This window comes from Lynx canadensis, chromosome D2 (assembly GCF_007474595.2).
Source record: "Lynx canadensis isolate LIC74 chromosome D2, mLynCan4.pri.v2, whole genome shotgun sequence".
NCBI lineage: Eukaryota > Metazoa > Chordata > Mammalia > Carnivora > Felidae > Lynx > Lynx canadensis.
Window position 1 is genome coordinate 955,707 of NC_044313.2, and position 14,273 is coordinate 969,979.

Consider the following 14,273-nt stretch of genomic DNA (forward strand, 5'->3'; position numbering starts at 1 on the left):
GCGAGACAGGCCCTGGACGCAAGTAGAGGGAGGGCCCTTTCTCAGCCACGTCCAGCCTCGGGTGGGCCCCAGGGGATGAGGGGGCTGGGGGAGCACTAAGGGGCTGGCAGAGAGGCCCAGCCCTGTCAGCCCCCAGCCCTGCACCTGCTCCAGGGGCCCAGGAGGAGGTGCACGTGCCCCGGAGATCCGGCAGCCCCGGGCTCCCTGATGTGAGCTCCCCACCGTGCACCGGGCTCTCCCGGGCAGTTGCAGAAGGAGCAGAGCCGATCCCACCGCACCACGGGCTGAGCCCCGGGCCCGGGGCTCCTTCCTGCCTCCTGGGGATCTGAGTGGCCAGGGTCTTTCAAGGCCTGAGTCCAGACAGGCCCCCATCGGCAGTGAGTGTGGCCACGGAGAAGCGGCCGATGCTGCGAGGTAGGGGTGAGGAGGGAGCCAAATGCAGGGTGTGTGCACAGCCCAGGAAAAAGCCTTTGAAGCAAGCTGACAAGACCTGGAGACTGGGAAGCGACCAGAAGCCTGGAACGTGGCTGACGGAAGGTAAAATGGTACGGACGCCGGGCAGCGGTGAGCAGTTCCTCCAAAGGAGAAACACGGAGCCACCAAAGACCAAGCGGTTCCCCTCGTGGGCATGTGCCGGGAGAAATGAAAACCCACGTGGGCACAAAGCCTGGACACAAATGCTCAGAGCGGCACTGGTCGCGGCAGCCAAACCCTGGAAACTGCCCAAATGTCCATCAACTGACAGTGGCCCTACACACTGTGGTATGTCCACACCGTGGCACAGCACTCAGGCCTAGAAAGGGAAGAAGCACCAACACCCACTACGGGTTGAACCCTGGACACGTCACATCCGGTGAGCACAGCCAGACACAGAAGGCCACGCAGACGATCCCAGTTACGTGGAACCCCCAGAGCAGGTAAACCCTAGACCAGGTAAACCCCAAAACAGGTAAACCCCTGAGCAGGTGAAACCTGGAACAGGCAAACCCCAGAGGCAGGAAGTAGCCTGGTGACCACAGGGGCTGGGATTTCAGGGGAGGGTGGCTGCTGAGGCCATCCTTTCTGTTTAGGCACAAAACAGGTTGTACAATCGACTGTGGTGGCCTCTGCACAAGCCTGCAAACACACTGAAAACTGCTGCTTCACAACCACCACGTAAAGGGGTGACGTGTGTGGCAGGGGAATGATGTCTCTGTAAAGCCATCAGCAAGGTCCTGCAGAGGCAGACAGATCCCTGCCGTCAGGGCTGCCCAGAGCCAGGGACAGACGGGGACTGACCGCCGACCCTCCAGTTCGAGGTCCCCGTGGACTCCACCAAGTCCGTGTGCCCAAGTGCTGGGACAGGAGCTGTGATGAGAGTGGGGAGCCAGCAGGGATGGCCATGCACACAGTACTAGCTGGGGGGGGGGTCTTGGGGTTCAAGGAGCTTTCAGGCTGGGATGAGAACAAGAACGAAGAGTGCAAACCTGATGGCACAGGACTGGGGGGGCAGGTACCCAAGGCAGCCGATTCTCCCACCGGGCTGGGGGGGGGGGGGTGGGTGCCCAAGGCAGCCGGCACCCCCACCGGGCCAGGGGCAGGGGCTCACAGACACCCACCGCCAGAGAGGCCTTGGAGGGCGCAGCACAGCACCTCTGCAGAGCTCGTTGCACAACCACTCTGCAAGCCTGGGTACAGGGCTGCTCAGCCGTTGACCAAGCAAAAAGGGAAACCAGCTCAAAACGGACAGGGAGCTCAGAGGCACCGCAGGACGCAGGCCCCCCTGCAGACGCCCAAGGGCTGTGCTCTCGAAGCCTGCCGCTCGGCTGACGGCCTTTCCCAAGAACAGCCTTGCCTTGTAAGGGTGGGACCCGGCTCCAAAACCGTGGCTGCAGGAATTCACCTTCTGACTTCACTTCTAGCAACAACATAAAGAACCAAAAGCTGGAAACCTCCCTTGTCAAAAATCTAGCCATCTCAAGCACAGTTCGGTATGCAGCCCGGGCCACCCCTTTCCAGGAAACCGGGTAGTGCCACCACGAGCCCAGCTGGGGGTTACAGAAGAGCCGCAGGGCTCTAGTGGGGCAATCAGGCAGCTGCTGTGAACCCAGAAAAGTCACGGCACCCCCAGCCATGTCTAGGCCCCCCATCCAGGGAGATGCTTGTGCAGGTTCAGGAAGAGCCACCAGCTTGGACAGAGGCCCTCGGAGTAAAGGCCAGGAGACCTGGCCAGGGGTCTGCTGGGTCACAGCTGTGTTCACAGTAACACAAGACTCCCATCTCCTGTCCCGGGCACAGTCTCCTGAGTGAACAGCGGAGCTTTCTGAGGAGGGGGGGACGTGTGACAACGTCACCACCTGACACCCAAGCAACCAGCTCGCTCTCTGCTTTTCTCAGTTCCTACCTCCCAATGCGGCAAATACTGGTCGTGCCAACCTACATAGCCAAGAACTCTTTGGAGTCCCCCTGTTTCTGAAGGACGTGAGGGTAACATTTGAGAACGATGGCACCCCTCGTGGGTAACTGCACGTGGGGGAGGAGGAACCTGGTCCGCCAGCCGTGGCGGGGGTCAGGAGCCAGGGGTGCTGAAGAGAGGAGAGCAGCTGCCAGACAAGTCTTGGTGCGTCCCCTCCACACTGGGAGGAGGTACAAGGGAAGATCGCAAGACTGCAAACGCACAAACACACCACCTACCGCAGACGCGTCCTTCACAGCACGCCATGCCCGTTTCTAACTCGGACGCCCTCCCTCCCCAGGACGATGAAGCCGGGCAAGAAAGCATTCCTTCCCAGGCCTTGCCACCTTCTGAAGAGCGTGTTGCTCAGTGTGGACACGTGTTGTGCAGACAGAGTCACCAGGCAGGTCTTCTGAAACCTACTATAAACCAAGGAATTAACGCCCCCGTCACTCAAGAATCCACTGCTCTCACCAGCTAGGTGTCTCCCACAGGCACCACTGCCCCGCATCCCAGCCCCAGCGGGTGCCCCAGAGCAGGGTGAGACTGCTGTCCGTGCTGCCCCTCCAGGCTGCCCTCCGCACCCCGAGAACCTATGGGTTATGGGCAGAGACTTGTCTATGAGCCCACAAACCAAAGACACCCTGCAAAATTAACCAGCATACTGTTTACCAAAACAAGCGTTCCTTCCAGATGCAAAGAGAATGCACAGCTCCATACAGCCTTCGTGACAAACAAAAACCCGGAGGGAACATGTCGCCACACAAAAGTAAATGAAGTTACCCATTTTCATGTCAACAGAGAGAAGTGCGCGTATACAGCTGAAACACAACAAAAATGCCAGAACTCAGAATCAAAGATTACTGGAAAGAATGTTTGCACAGCAAAATTCTTTTTCCCTTTGAGACTAAAATGCCCCACCATGCTTAATTTTCCTGACATTTCTGAGGCTTTGAAGCCTCAGCTAACGGATCTGAATCATCTGAGCAAAACCATGTTATAGTGGCATGTTACTGGAAAGCCGAGAATAGAATGCTAAATATACAGACACACACCCATACAGGGCACTTTTGTAGAAATGATCAAACGCCAAACTAGATGAAGTTGTCCGAGGGAAACGGCTCACCCCCAGCAGGGAAGGAGAATACACGGACGCCTGGAAGTTAAAATAAGAAAAACACAAAAATAGCACCTACTCTTTGTGAATAAAATCAAACCTAGGTCCGTGACCTCAGCTTACTGAAGCACTTCGCCCCTGCCTACTGCCGGCGAAGGAAGGTTCCGCCAGAAGCCAGAACCCTCTCCGGAATCGAAGTCATGCTTGTGTCGGTGGACCGGCCCACACCCACCGCTCACCTAGCGAGGCCGCCTCAGGCTCCGTCTGTGCCATCACCCTTTTCTCTTAAACAAGCACGCCACTTGGAGCCGCATTCTGCTTTATTTGGGTTGGCGGTGTAAGTACCAACAGCGGGCTGGCACCGCGGCTGAGACACCCAACTAGGTCAGCCGGGGCCTGCCTCCCGCCCCGGGCGCTCTGGGCGCCCCCGTCCCCCGCTGCCTGCTCTCTCCCAAGGGCCGCCCTGGGTGCCTGGGTGGGAGGCCCCCGGAGGGAAAGGCCTTGGGCAGTCCCATCCCTTCTTTGGCCTTGGAAAGCTTCTCGGCATCTTTCTCTTTAATAAACGAGAAACAGAGTCCTCCGGGGCTGCCCACAGAGGCCCTTGTCTGAGAACTAGACGGATACTAAGTTACAAGGTGAAATGAGGGCGCCTGCCCCCGGAGGAGTGAGCCACCCACCCGGAGGAGGCCGGCAGGGGAAGCCTGCACACCCCGCCCGTGGCCAGGGGCCAGTGCCGTGGAGGTGGGGGGGTGGGGGGGGGCGCGGCGGCAGAAGTCAGGGGCTGGGGTTTGGGAACCAAGGTCAGGGTTGTGCGGTCAAGAGTCAGGGACCAAAGTTGGGGCCCGTGGACAAGGGTCCTCAGGTCAGGATTCGGGGACCTTGGACAGGGATTAGAATTGGGAGTTTAGGAACCAGGGTCCCGGGTCCCGGCTCTGAGGTCGAGGTTCAGCCTGCGCAGTTTGGAGACAGGAGGTGGGGGACCCCGATTCCAGGGTTTGCGGCAGCGCTCAGGGGGCCGGGGTCTGGGGTCCATGGCCCTCGGGTTTAGGGGTACCAGGGTTTGGAGGACCCAGAGTCCCGGTACAGGTCCCGACGTGCGCGACTCAGGGTGTCAGTCCAGAACCTGGGGCTCCGCGCTCGCGGACGGGGACCAGGATGTGGGCCCCCGGAGCCCCAGGGCGCTGGGCTCAGGGTCGGGGTCTTGGTCTGGCCGCCGCCGCCACAGCACTTACGTCGTCGAAGAGCGAGCCCACGTTGGCCGTGACCAGCAGCACCGCGGTGCCCGGGGCGGCCGCCTTGCCCGCCATCGTGGCCTGGGCCGGCGGCGGCCGCTCGCTCGGGGCCGGACGGCCGGGGTCTCCGCGGGCCGCGGCGTCAGCTGCGCCGGGGGGCGGCCCCGGGGCGCATCGCGGGCTCGGCGGCTCGGGCCGGGCCTGGCCGGGGTCCGGCCGCGCGCGCGCTCGCTCGCTCGCTCTCGCTGCTCGGCGGCCCCGCGCCCGTCGCTCTCTGCCCGCGCCTCACCGCGGCCCGCGCGCAGCCATTAGGATCGCCGCCACCGCCGCCGAAGTTCCCGCAGCCGCCGCCGCCGCCGCCGCCGCCGCCGCTGAGGCGAGTCCCGCCCGGAGCCGGGGGGCGGGGCGTGCGCGGGGCGGGGAGGGGCGTGCGCGGGGCGGGACTGCGCGGGATGGGCGGGGCCACGGGAGGGGCATGCTCGGGCGGGGCGGGGCCAGTGGGAGCCTGGCAAGGACGGCGGAGCGACCCTGCGCGGGGCGGGGAGGGGCGGGGCGGGGCCTCTCGGGGGAGGGGCTGAGCACTCGGGGGGCGGGGCCTACGCGAAGAGCTCCTGCGTCAGCCCCAGCTGCTCTTCTGCCGCCCTCCCATCGGTCAGCGTCCGCCCCGCCCCGCCCCTCCCGGCGCCGAGGCTGCGCACTGTCTCCGCCCCCCGCACTCCTGTGACGTCACGACCCGGCACCGATCGTGCCTCTTAAAGGGACCGTGCGTTCGCCCGCAGGCAGCGCTGCAGGAGCAGAGGGGCAGCTCCAGGGTTTAGTCGCGTGGCCCGCGCTCGACCCACGAAAGTGGGAGGCGGCGGGCCGGGATGTTTAATTAACTCTCACGCAGGCTGTGGGGACCCCAGCCCAACGTGGGGTTCAGAGGGGCGTGAAGGCCTGGGCCGGACAGGGACGCAGGAGGGGAGGCAGGCGAGGGTCTCGCGGCCAGGGACGGAGGGCTCAGAGGGCTCGGGGAGAGGGAACTCGAGGAGGGGTCCTCGAGGCGGGGGACAAGGGGCGCGGGCCGGGGAAGGGCTCTCGGGGGCGTGGTCGGGCGAGGCAGGGGCCAGGCTGGGGCGTGGTCGGGGGGGGGTGGCTCGAGGCCGGGGCGTGATGGGGGCCTGGGGCTCGGGGCGGATAGCTGGGGTCTCAGGGCGGGGCGGGGCGCGGACTGGGGAGGGGATCTCGGGGGCGTGGTCGGCGCGGGGGTGGGTGGGCTCAAGGCCGGGGCCTGGTCGGGGGCAAGGGGCTGGGGACAGTGGGTCTCAATCCCCGGGGGTGGGCGACTGGGGAGAGGATCTCCGGAGCGGGGTAGAGGCTTGGGGGGGGGGGGCGGGCAGAGACGGGGCGTGGTCGGGGAGGAGGGCTTGTCGTCGGAGCGGAGGGTTTGGGGGCTAGGGCATGGTCGGGGCAGGGGTCTCAGGGCCGGGAGCCAAGGTCTCACGGCCGTGGGCGTGGGCTGAAGCGGGGGATCTCCGGGTCTTGGTCCCAGCGAGGTGGGGCGGTTCCGGGCAGGGGCGTGGTCAGTGAAGGGGCCTCCGGAGCTGGGGTCTCTTGGGGGCGGGAAGCAGGCTGGGGACCAGGATCTCGCGGCTGGATTGCGTGGTCCCCAGGGGGGCAGCCCCGACACGGACCACACAGTCTCTGGGGCACCGGGTGGGACCCACACTTGCCAAGCATCTTGATGGCTACATTGTAAAAAGGCGACAAAGGAGACCCAAGGCTAATTGAAGCAAATCTTTTATTCAACACACTGGATACACGCGCAGCCCACATTTAAATGTTATCAGTGAAGTGTTTTCGCGGCTGTAAACCTGCGCCTGGGCGCACAGTAGGCCTCAGCGCCGCCGGCCCCCTGCCCAGGAGAGCTATTCCGGTGTGGGCAGAGCCAGGGGCAGCCACGCCAGGCCGCCCTTCAGCTGCCCCCCCCCCCCGCTCCGTTAAAACAGACGGCAGCCCCCACCTGCACGAAGTGACAGGCAGCTGCGCCCTTGCCAAGGAAAGCATCCCCTCTAGTGATAATTGGGGGATCCTGCTTACAGCGTCCGCCTCGCCTCACCACCAAAACCCTTTGACTTGGAAACTGATGTCTGATTCATTCAGCAGGGGTAGCGGACAGACTGAATTGGGCCCACCGGAACGTGGTAAGCTGAAGCCCCATCCCCCAGGATGCTTGTATGCGCACATGGGGACCACAAGGAGATGATTACGGTTAAAGGAGGCCAGAGGGGGTGTCTGTTTTCCAAGAGAATTCATGTACCTATAGGGGAAGACCCCAGAGCGCCTGCTGTCGCCCACACCCTCCAACCCCTGGCAGAAAACAGAGAAGAGGTCGTGGGAGCACACGGAAGGTGGCCGTGGACAAGCCAGGAAGAAACCAGAGCTGCGGGGACTTGGCCTGGGACTCTGGGCGCCCAGAACCCTGAGGAATACGTTTCTGTGGGGAGCCTCCCACTGCGTGTTACGTTGTTGCAAAGCCGCCCTGACCAATACGTGTCTTGTTTCCCTTTTCACGAAATCTGCCCGTGCCAAGGATGCAAGCAAATGCAGAGACCTCACCGATGCCTGGGACCTGCCTCCTGAGAAGTGGCACTGCCTGTTCACCTGTCCGAAGGCTGCCTCTCCCGCCTCACCTCCACCCCCTCCGCACTCCTGCGTGCGTGTGCGCTGGCTCACTCAGAGGCTGCGCCTGAGTCGGAGAACACCCAGCCCCCGCCCTGGCACCCTCCTCGCCCAGCACCCACCCTCCTGGCTCCCCTGTCTGACCCCTTCCCCCCGCCTCCAAGCCCCCGGCGGGCCTTCCCACTTGGTGGACAGGCTTGCCCTCCACCTCCGGAAAGAAGGATTTGCAGTCCTTCCTCCACCCAGCCCGCCGCCCCCTCTCGGTCCCGCCATCAGCTCACAAGCAGGCTGCAGTGTCTCATATCCTGTCAAGTCCCCCCGTGTCCTCAGCCCCTCTGCGCCCTCCCGTCTCTGCTCCTCTGCTGCTGATGCTTCTCCTAGGAGCTGACCAGTCTGCCCCAAGTGCCCTCAGCTGTGCTGCCCGCACCCTGACGGGGCCATTCTCATGGTTAGTGCTGGCCTCCTGATTCAGCAGCCAGTCCCCACCCCAGGCTCCCACCCGCCCGATTACCCCCCAGAAATAGGGTCTGCCTGCTGACGATGACATTTGCAGTCCTGGTCCTCCCCCTGGCTGCCCACCCCCTCTGCCTCCTTTGCTTGCTCCTCCTGGCACTCCGCCTGACGTCCTGGGGTCCCCAGGCTTGGTCCCGGCTCCGCCTTCCTGTGTGCACACTCCCTGCTGATGGTCCTGAGACGATCGCTTCACACTCTCTCCACGTGTCTGCTGCTGCGCCGGGAAGGGCTATCGCGACGCCCGCGGACGGCAACGGGTTCCGGATTCACTCCCGCCTCCCGAGGCTCTCACTCCCAGGTGCCCACCTGACGATGCATGGAGCCCATGGCCACCTCGGGTCCTTGGCAGCCTTCTTTGTCTCTCTGCCCCAGAGGCAGCTTCACTGGCTTCTTCCGGCCCTTCGGCCTCTCACGTGCTCCTTCCTCCTTCAGACCCCCTGACCCACCGAGCACACCACCACGTCGGCTTTCCCTTCCCCTCTGCCTGTTGATCGCCCCCCCCCCCCACCCAGGCACACAGATGTAGCCTGCCACCCAGAAAGAACAAATATGTGCCACGTGAATAAATTACATGTCAGAGCCCTCGCCATGCCCGGGTCCTGGGGACCTGACTTTCAGAGACGCTGACCACTAACATCACCGATATTAAAAGCCACATTCATGAAATCATGGGTGAAAGGGAGGCTTACTTTTTCTCATGTGCCCTTCGGTACCTGTGGAATGCTGTCCCATGTCTATGTTTCCTTTGCCAAAATAACAATAGCATTATTTAACTTTTGCAACTTATTATATACGTTTTGCAAAGCCCACTTAACAGGCTCCGGGAGAGGCCTGGGCCCCCCTAGCATCTGGGTCTGGATCTGACCCCTCAGTGTGAGAGGGCAGAGGAGGGGGGTGGAGGTAGCCAGAGCTGTGATGTTGATTCCTTGGTGGCAGCCAGCCTGCCCCCACCCAGCCTGCTTAGCCAGACGCTCTCTGGGCTCCCAGGAGAGAGTTTGGTCCAGTCTTCTGTTAATAATAGGCTGTCAGCCTTTTTTTTTTTTTTTTTTAAAGGACAGCACATTAGCAACTAAATATCATATCACTACTTAGTTTAAGATAGTAACCGATTTACTCATGGGTTCAGACTATTGGATGGTTGGGAGGTTTACACCAGGGATTCCCTATCCACACACATGCTTAAAAGCCGTCCCTCAGCAGACCGAGGGATGGATGGATTGCACTTTGTAGTTGCAACGCATGTTTTAACTGTGTAGCAATCAATTTGCAATACCACTACCGGGTGAGTCACCCCTAGTCCTTTCTATAGAACACACTGTGTTCAAGGGCTGGCTCCAGTCAATTTTCTGCAGAGAGCCTGGCCAGACACGCAGCGAAGGGAACCCAGGACTGTGTCCCCTTGGTGAGGGGCTGGACTCTGTCGCTTCAGCCAGAGGGACATTTGCCATCAGCAAGTTAATGGGAGGCTTATTATTTCACACTCCTCTGGAACGGGAGGTTTCTTTCCTTCTGAATTATTTGGATTCTTTCTTCATTAATCAGCTTTCCCCAGTAACAGCTATCGCTTTGCAGACACCCACCGTGTGTGAGGCCTTTACAATTCTTGCCTCCAAGTCCTCATAAGCAGTCTTGGCATGAGGCATGTATCTCTGTTTTGCAGATGAGAAAACTGAGCTTTGGGAGTAAAGAGCTGGCCAGCTCCACACAGCCAGCAGGTGCAGGGCCAGGACCCCAAGACCTGGTGACGCCCAACAGCACATGCGGCCTTGCCCTCGTCCATTCATTCATTCATTCATTCCTTTACTCGTTCACGGATTCATTCAACAAATCTTCATCGGACGCCTTCCCCATGCTTGGCAGTACCCTGGGCTCCAGGAAGAAGTTGGCAAATGTCCTCGGGACGCTGAGGCCACAGTGGCAGAACGGGTGAGAAATGCGCACGGGGTCACTGTGATTGGGTGGTGCTGTGCCCGCTCACGGAGACTCTCCTTAGGAAAGTCACATGCTCATCATAGGCGACTCGGAGTCTGTAGAGTTGCACACAGAGTCTGCTTCGGAGGAACTATGGCTCATAATTTCACTCCAGACAAACCAAGCCCTAGCTGACAGCACTTTTGCTAAGTAGCCTTTACACCTAGCTCCTCACCTAGCACTCTGGTCAAGCCATACACACAGTTCTGACTCCTCTTTTAAAACCCAGCATTATGGGGCGCCTGGATAGCCCAGTCAGTTGGGCGTCTAACTCTTTTGTTGAAAAAAAATGTTTAACTTTATTTATTTTGAAAGAGAGACAGCACCAGTAGAGGAGGGGCAGAGAGGGAGGGAGAGAGAGAAAATCCCAAGCAGGGTCCGTGCTGCCATTGCAGACCCTGATGTGGGGCTCGAACTCATGAAACCATGAGATCATGACCTGAACCAGAGCTGGGCGCTTAACCAACTGAGCCACCCAGGCGCCCACAGGGTCCAACTCTTAATCTCAGCTGAGGTCATGATCCCAGAGTCATGGGATTGAGCCCCTCGTTGGGCTCTGTGCTGGGCATTGAGCCTGCTTGGGATTCTCTCTCTCCCTCTGCCCCTCTCCTCTGCTTGTGCTCTCTCTCAAAAGAAAAGAAAAGAAGAGAAAAGAAAAGAAAAGAAAAGAAAAGAAAAGAAAAGAAAAGAAAAGAAAAGATGGAAGGAAGGAAGGAAGGAAGGAAGGAAGGAAGGAAGAGAAAGAAAGAGAAAAAGAAAAAAGCACCCAGCATTATAACATCAGTGCTTTCTGATACAACTGAAACTCTCCCTAGATGTTTTTAATGTCCGAGTCATAGACACCTGATAGACACATCATGCTGCAAATTTAGTTGTTTCCAGTTATTTTTTTGTTAAGTTTATTTATTGAGAGAGAGAGAGAGAGAGAGAGAGAGAGAGAGAATCCCAAGCAGGCTCCGAGCTGTCAGCACACAGCCCAATTTGGGGCTCGATCCCACAAACCCTGAGATGATGACCTGAGCTGAAATCAAGAGTCAGACACTCAACCGACTGAGACACCCAGGTGCCCCATAGTCATTTCCAATTCTGCATCAGCAGGTCAATGGGTTCAGAAAAGGCATTTGACAACATCTAGCATCCTCTTTGTGATAAAAAAGAAAACTCTTTGCACACTGAACATAGGGGGTGTCCCCTTGAGTCTCATAAAGTTCGTCTGCGAAGAACGTACACGAAGACCATGCCAGTGCTGACAGACACCCTGGCTTTCTGAGTTTCAGGACAAGGCAAGAGTGTTCACTCTCACCCCTCCTGTTCCACGTCGAACTACAGATCTGTCCGCACAGCAAAAACAAGAAAAAGAAAGTGAGGGCATACAGACTGGAAAGGGAGAAGTAAAACCGCCTTTGGTTGCAGGCAGCGTGATCGTTGACATAGGAAATTCTAAGGATGCTACAAAAAACACTACCAAATAAATGCATTTCACACAGTCATGGAATACACATCCATATTCAGACATCAACTGCATTGCTATATCTCAGAAACTGGCATTGCAAAGCAAAACTTTAAATCATTTCCACTTCCAATAGCATAAAACTTGAAACATTTATGAATAAATGTCACAGGAGACCTCCCAGGATGGAAACCACAAAGCACGGGGAATTGTCAAGAAGGGAGACCCACGGAAACCAGAGGACAGGGGACGCAAGGTGCTCGGGGGTGAAGGACTTGCCAATGCCACGAGGTCGTTTCTCCTTGGCTGATCTTTAGATCTAATGCGATTCCACTCCGATTCCAGCTGGCTGGAGCACTCTTGAAGAAGAACAAAGCTGGGTACTCACACTGCCTACTGTCAAGACGTACCATAAAGCTGTAATAATCACGACAGAGTTCTGAGCGTGTAGATCAGAGGAACAGAGTAGAGACCCCAACCGCAGACCCACATTCAGGGGGTCTGATGGTTTAGGCAAAGATGCCCTTTCAACAGGAAACGATCATCTTTTCAACCACCGGACCCGGGATCAATTGGATATCCATATGGAATAGAGTAAACAAACTTACTAAATATGGGTCGTAGACCCCCGCACTAAAGCTAAAGCCATGATACTTCTAGAAACACATGAGAATATTTCTGAGACCTTGGAGAGGGCATGGATTTCTTAGAGAGGAGGACACCAAAAATACCACCCGCAAATGAAAAAAAATAAAATAAAATGGTAAGTTGCACTTTATCAAAATTAAGAGCTACTCTTTTTTCACTCCAACATCCATCATGAGAATGGAGAGTATAAAAGGATTGTGGTTTGTGCACACAATAAATACCCCTCCGCAATAGAAACAACGTGGCTCAGTCCCAGAAACTCTGTGCTGACTGAAAGAAGGTGGACACAAAGAGTAGACGCCACCCGATCCGTGCAGTCGGTGCTGGAGACAAGGTGGCTGTGCTCCACAGCGACCAGAGTGGCCGTGGCTGCCCGCCCCCCACGCCCCACCCCGGACAGGGGCGATTGAGCACCAGGGAGCAGGGCGGTGGGTGCTGTTTGCAAGGAAAGAGATGTGGACAGGCTAAGTGGGTGTGTACGCTTGTCAAAACTCATGGAAATGCCCATTCAACACAGATGGATCTCACTGTACAGAAATTACGCCTCAAGGCGGACCTTAAATGCTTGACAAAGGGAATGAATTAATGGTGATGTTGTCTACTATGTCTCCTACACGATAACGTAAACCCAAATCCTCCATAATCAGACAGTTGGTTTTAGACTCGTTTGTTGGCATAACCTGAACTGAAATAAGGCCAATCAGGGCCCTTGTGTGCCGGCCTAAGGTGAAATTCCGCATGTGTTGTTTCTGAAAGATTGAAACATGTGGCGATGGGGCTCTGCCGTCTTGCCCCATCGTACGTGGAACGTGCAGCCTATCATCTCCCTAAAAATCTGGGGGGGGGGGGACACTGGGGCGCCTGGGTGGCTCAGTCCATTAGGCCACTGACTCATGATTTTGGCTCAGGTCATGATCTCACAGTTTGTGAGTTCGAGCCCTGCATCGGGCTCTGTGCTAAAAACAGAGTCTGCTTGGGATTCTCTCTCTCCCTCTCTCCCTATCTCTCTGCCGCTCCCCTGCTTGTGCTCTCTCTCTGCCCCTCCTGCTCTCTTTATTTATTTTTTTTTAATTTTTTTTAACGTTTATTTATTTTTGAAACAGAGAGAGACAGAGCATGAATGGGGGAGGGTCAGAGAGAGGGAGACACAGAATCCGAAACAGGCTCCAGGCTCTGAGCTGTCAGCACAGAGCCCGACGTGGGGCTCGAACTCACGGACCGTGAGATCATGACCTGAGCTGAAGTCGGCCGCTTAACCGACTGAGCCACCCAGGCGCCCCCCTCCTGCTCTCTTTAAAAAAAACAAAAATCCAGGGGGAAAATTCTGAATTATAGAAGTCTGGGTTTGTTTGGTTTTTTTTAATGTTTATTTCTTTATTTTGAGAGAGGGAGCGGGGGGAGTGGAAGTGGGGGAGGGGCACAGAGAGAGAGAGGGAATCCCAAGCAGGCTCCATGCTCCTGCAGAGCCTGAAGTGGGGCTCAGTGCCTTGAGCCTCGAGAGCATGACCTGAGCTCAAGAGTAGGACGCTCAACGGACCCAGGCGCCCCTGAATGCTGAGCTCTATCTGGTCCCAGGGTTTCAGGGAAGAGATGGTGGACGGTGGAGCTTGAACTGGAACAGACCACATTCTGATCTGCACACTTTATTGCTTAGAAAAAGCGCTACCAGTGTCACCCCTCTGGAAATGTAACAGCACGAGGCTGCTCTTCTGGTGGCCTGGTCCCTGGAGGGAACTGGCCCCTTTCACGTTCATCGGAACCTGCAGAACCGTCCGCACCGGGTCCTGGGGCCGTTCTCCCCCACCCGGGGAGGGATCCAGGGAGGGACAGAGCAGGCACCAACCCAGGAAGAGTTCTGGGCCCCGGGGAAGCCTCACCCCGTTCCAGGGAGACCCCAGCATCCTCTCCCAGGCACAGAGTGGGTGGTGGCAGCACGCGGCTCCCATCTCGCCCCCCCCCCACACCATATGGAACATAATCAGTGAGTCACCGATCAGGAGGTTGGGCATACTGTCTGCATACATCACAAATCCTTGACCTCGAGGTTGCATAGCTTGCCCCGAAGCAGCAGGTTGGACACTTAACCCATTCTGCTTTCATAGGCCCTCAGTTTCCCCTGTTTGATACGTTCTTAATCAGCTCCACGAAATCAACGGCACCCATGATTGTTCCCAGCAGGGTTGACCCACCCAGCCTGAGCCCCATCTGGGCCCCTCGACCGCTCGCCCCGGGAGCACCGGCCACTCC

The 14,273-nt window shown here is 58.0% G+C and overlaps 1 protein-coding gene across 2 annotated transcripts in view; it reads right to left on the bottom strand.

The window, feature by feature from the left end:
• Positions 1 to 4,874, bottom strand: part of INPP5A (inositol polyphosphate-5-phosphatase A) — a 173,237-nt gene extending 168,363 nt beyond the window's left edge. The window contains exon 1 of one of the 2 annotated variants that reach the window (XM_030334760.1): positions 4,784 to 4,874. In XM_030334760.1, coding sequence (XP_030190620.1) covers positions 4,784 to 4,858 — 75 coding nt within the window. In that variant the 5' untranslated portion in view covers positions 4,859 to 4,874. The remainder of the gene's footprint in view (positions 1 to 4,783) is intronic. The other variant, XM_030334761.1, reaches the window with a different exon arrangement.
• Positions 4,875 to 14,273: the final 9,399 nt, after the last annotated feature.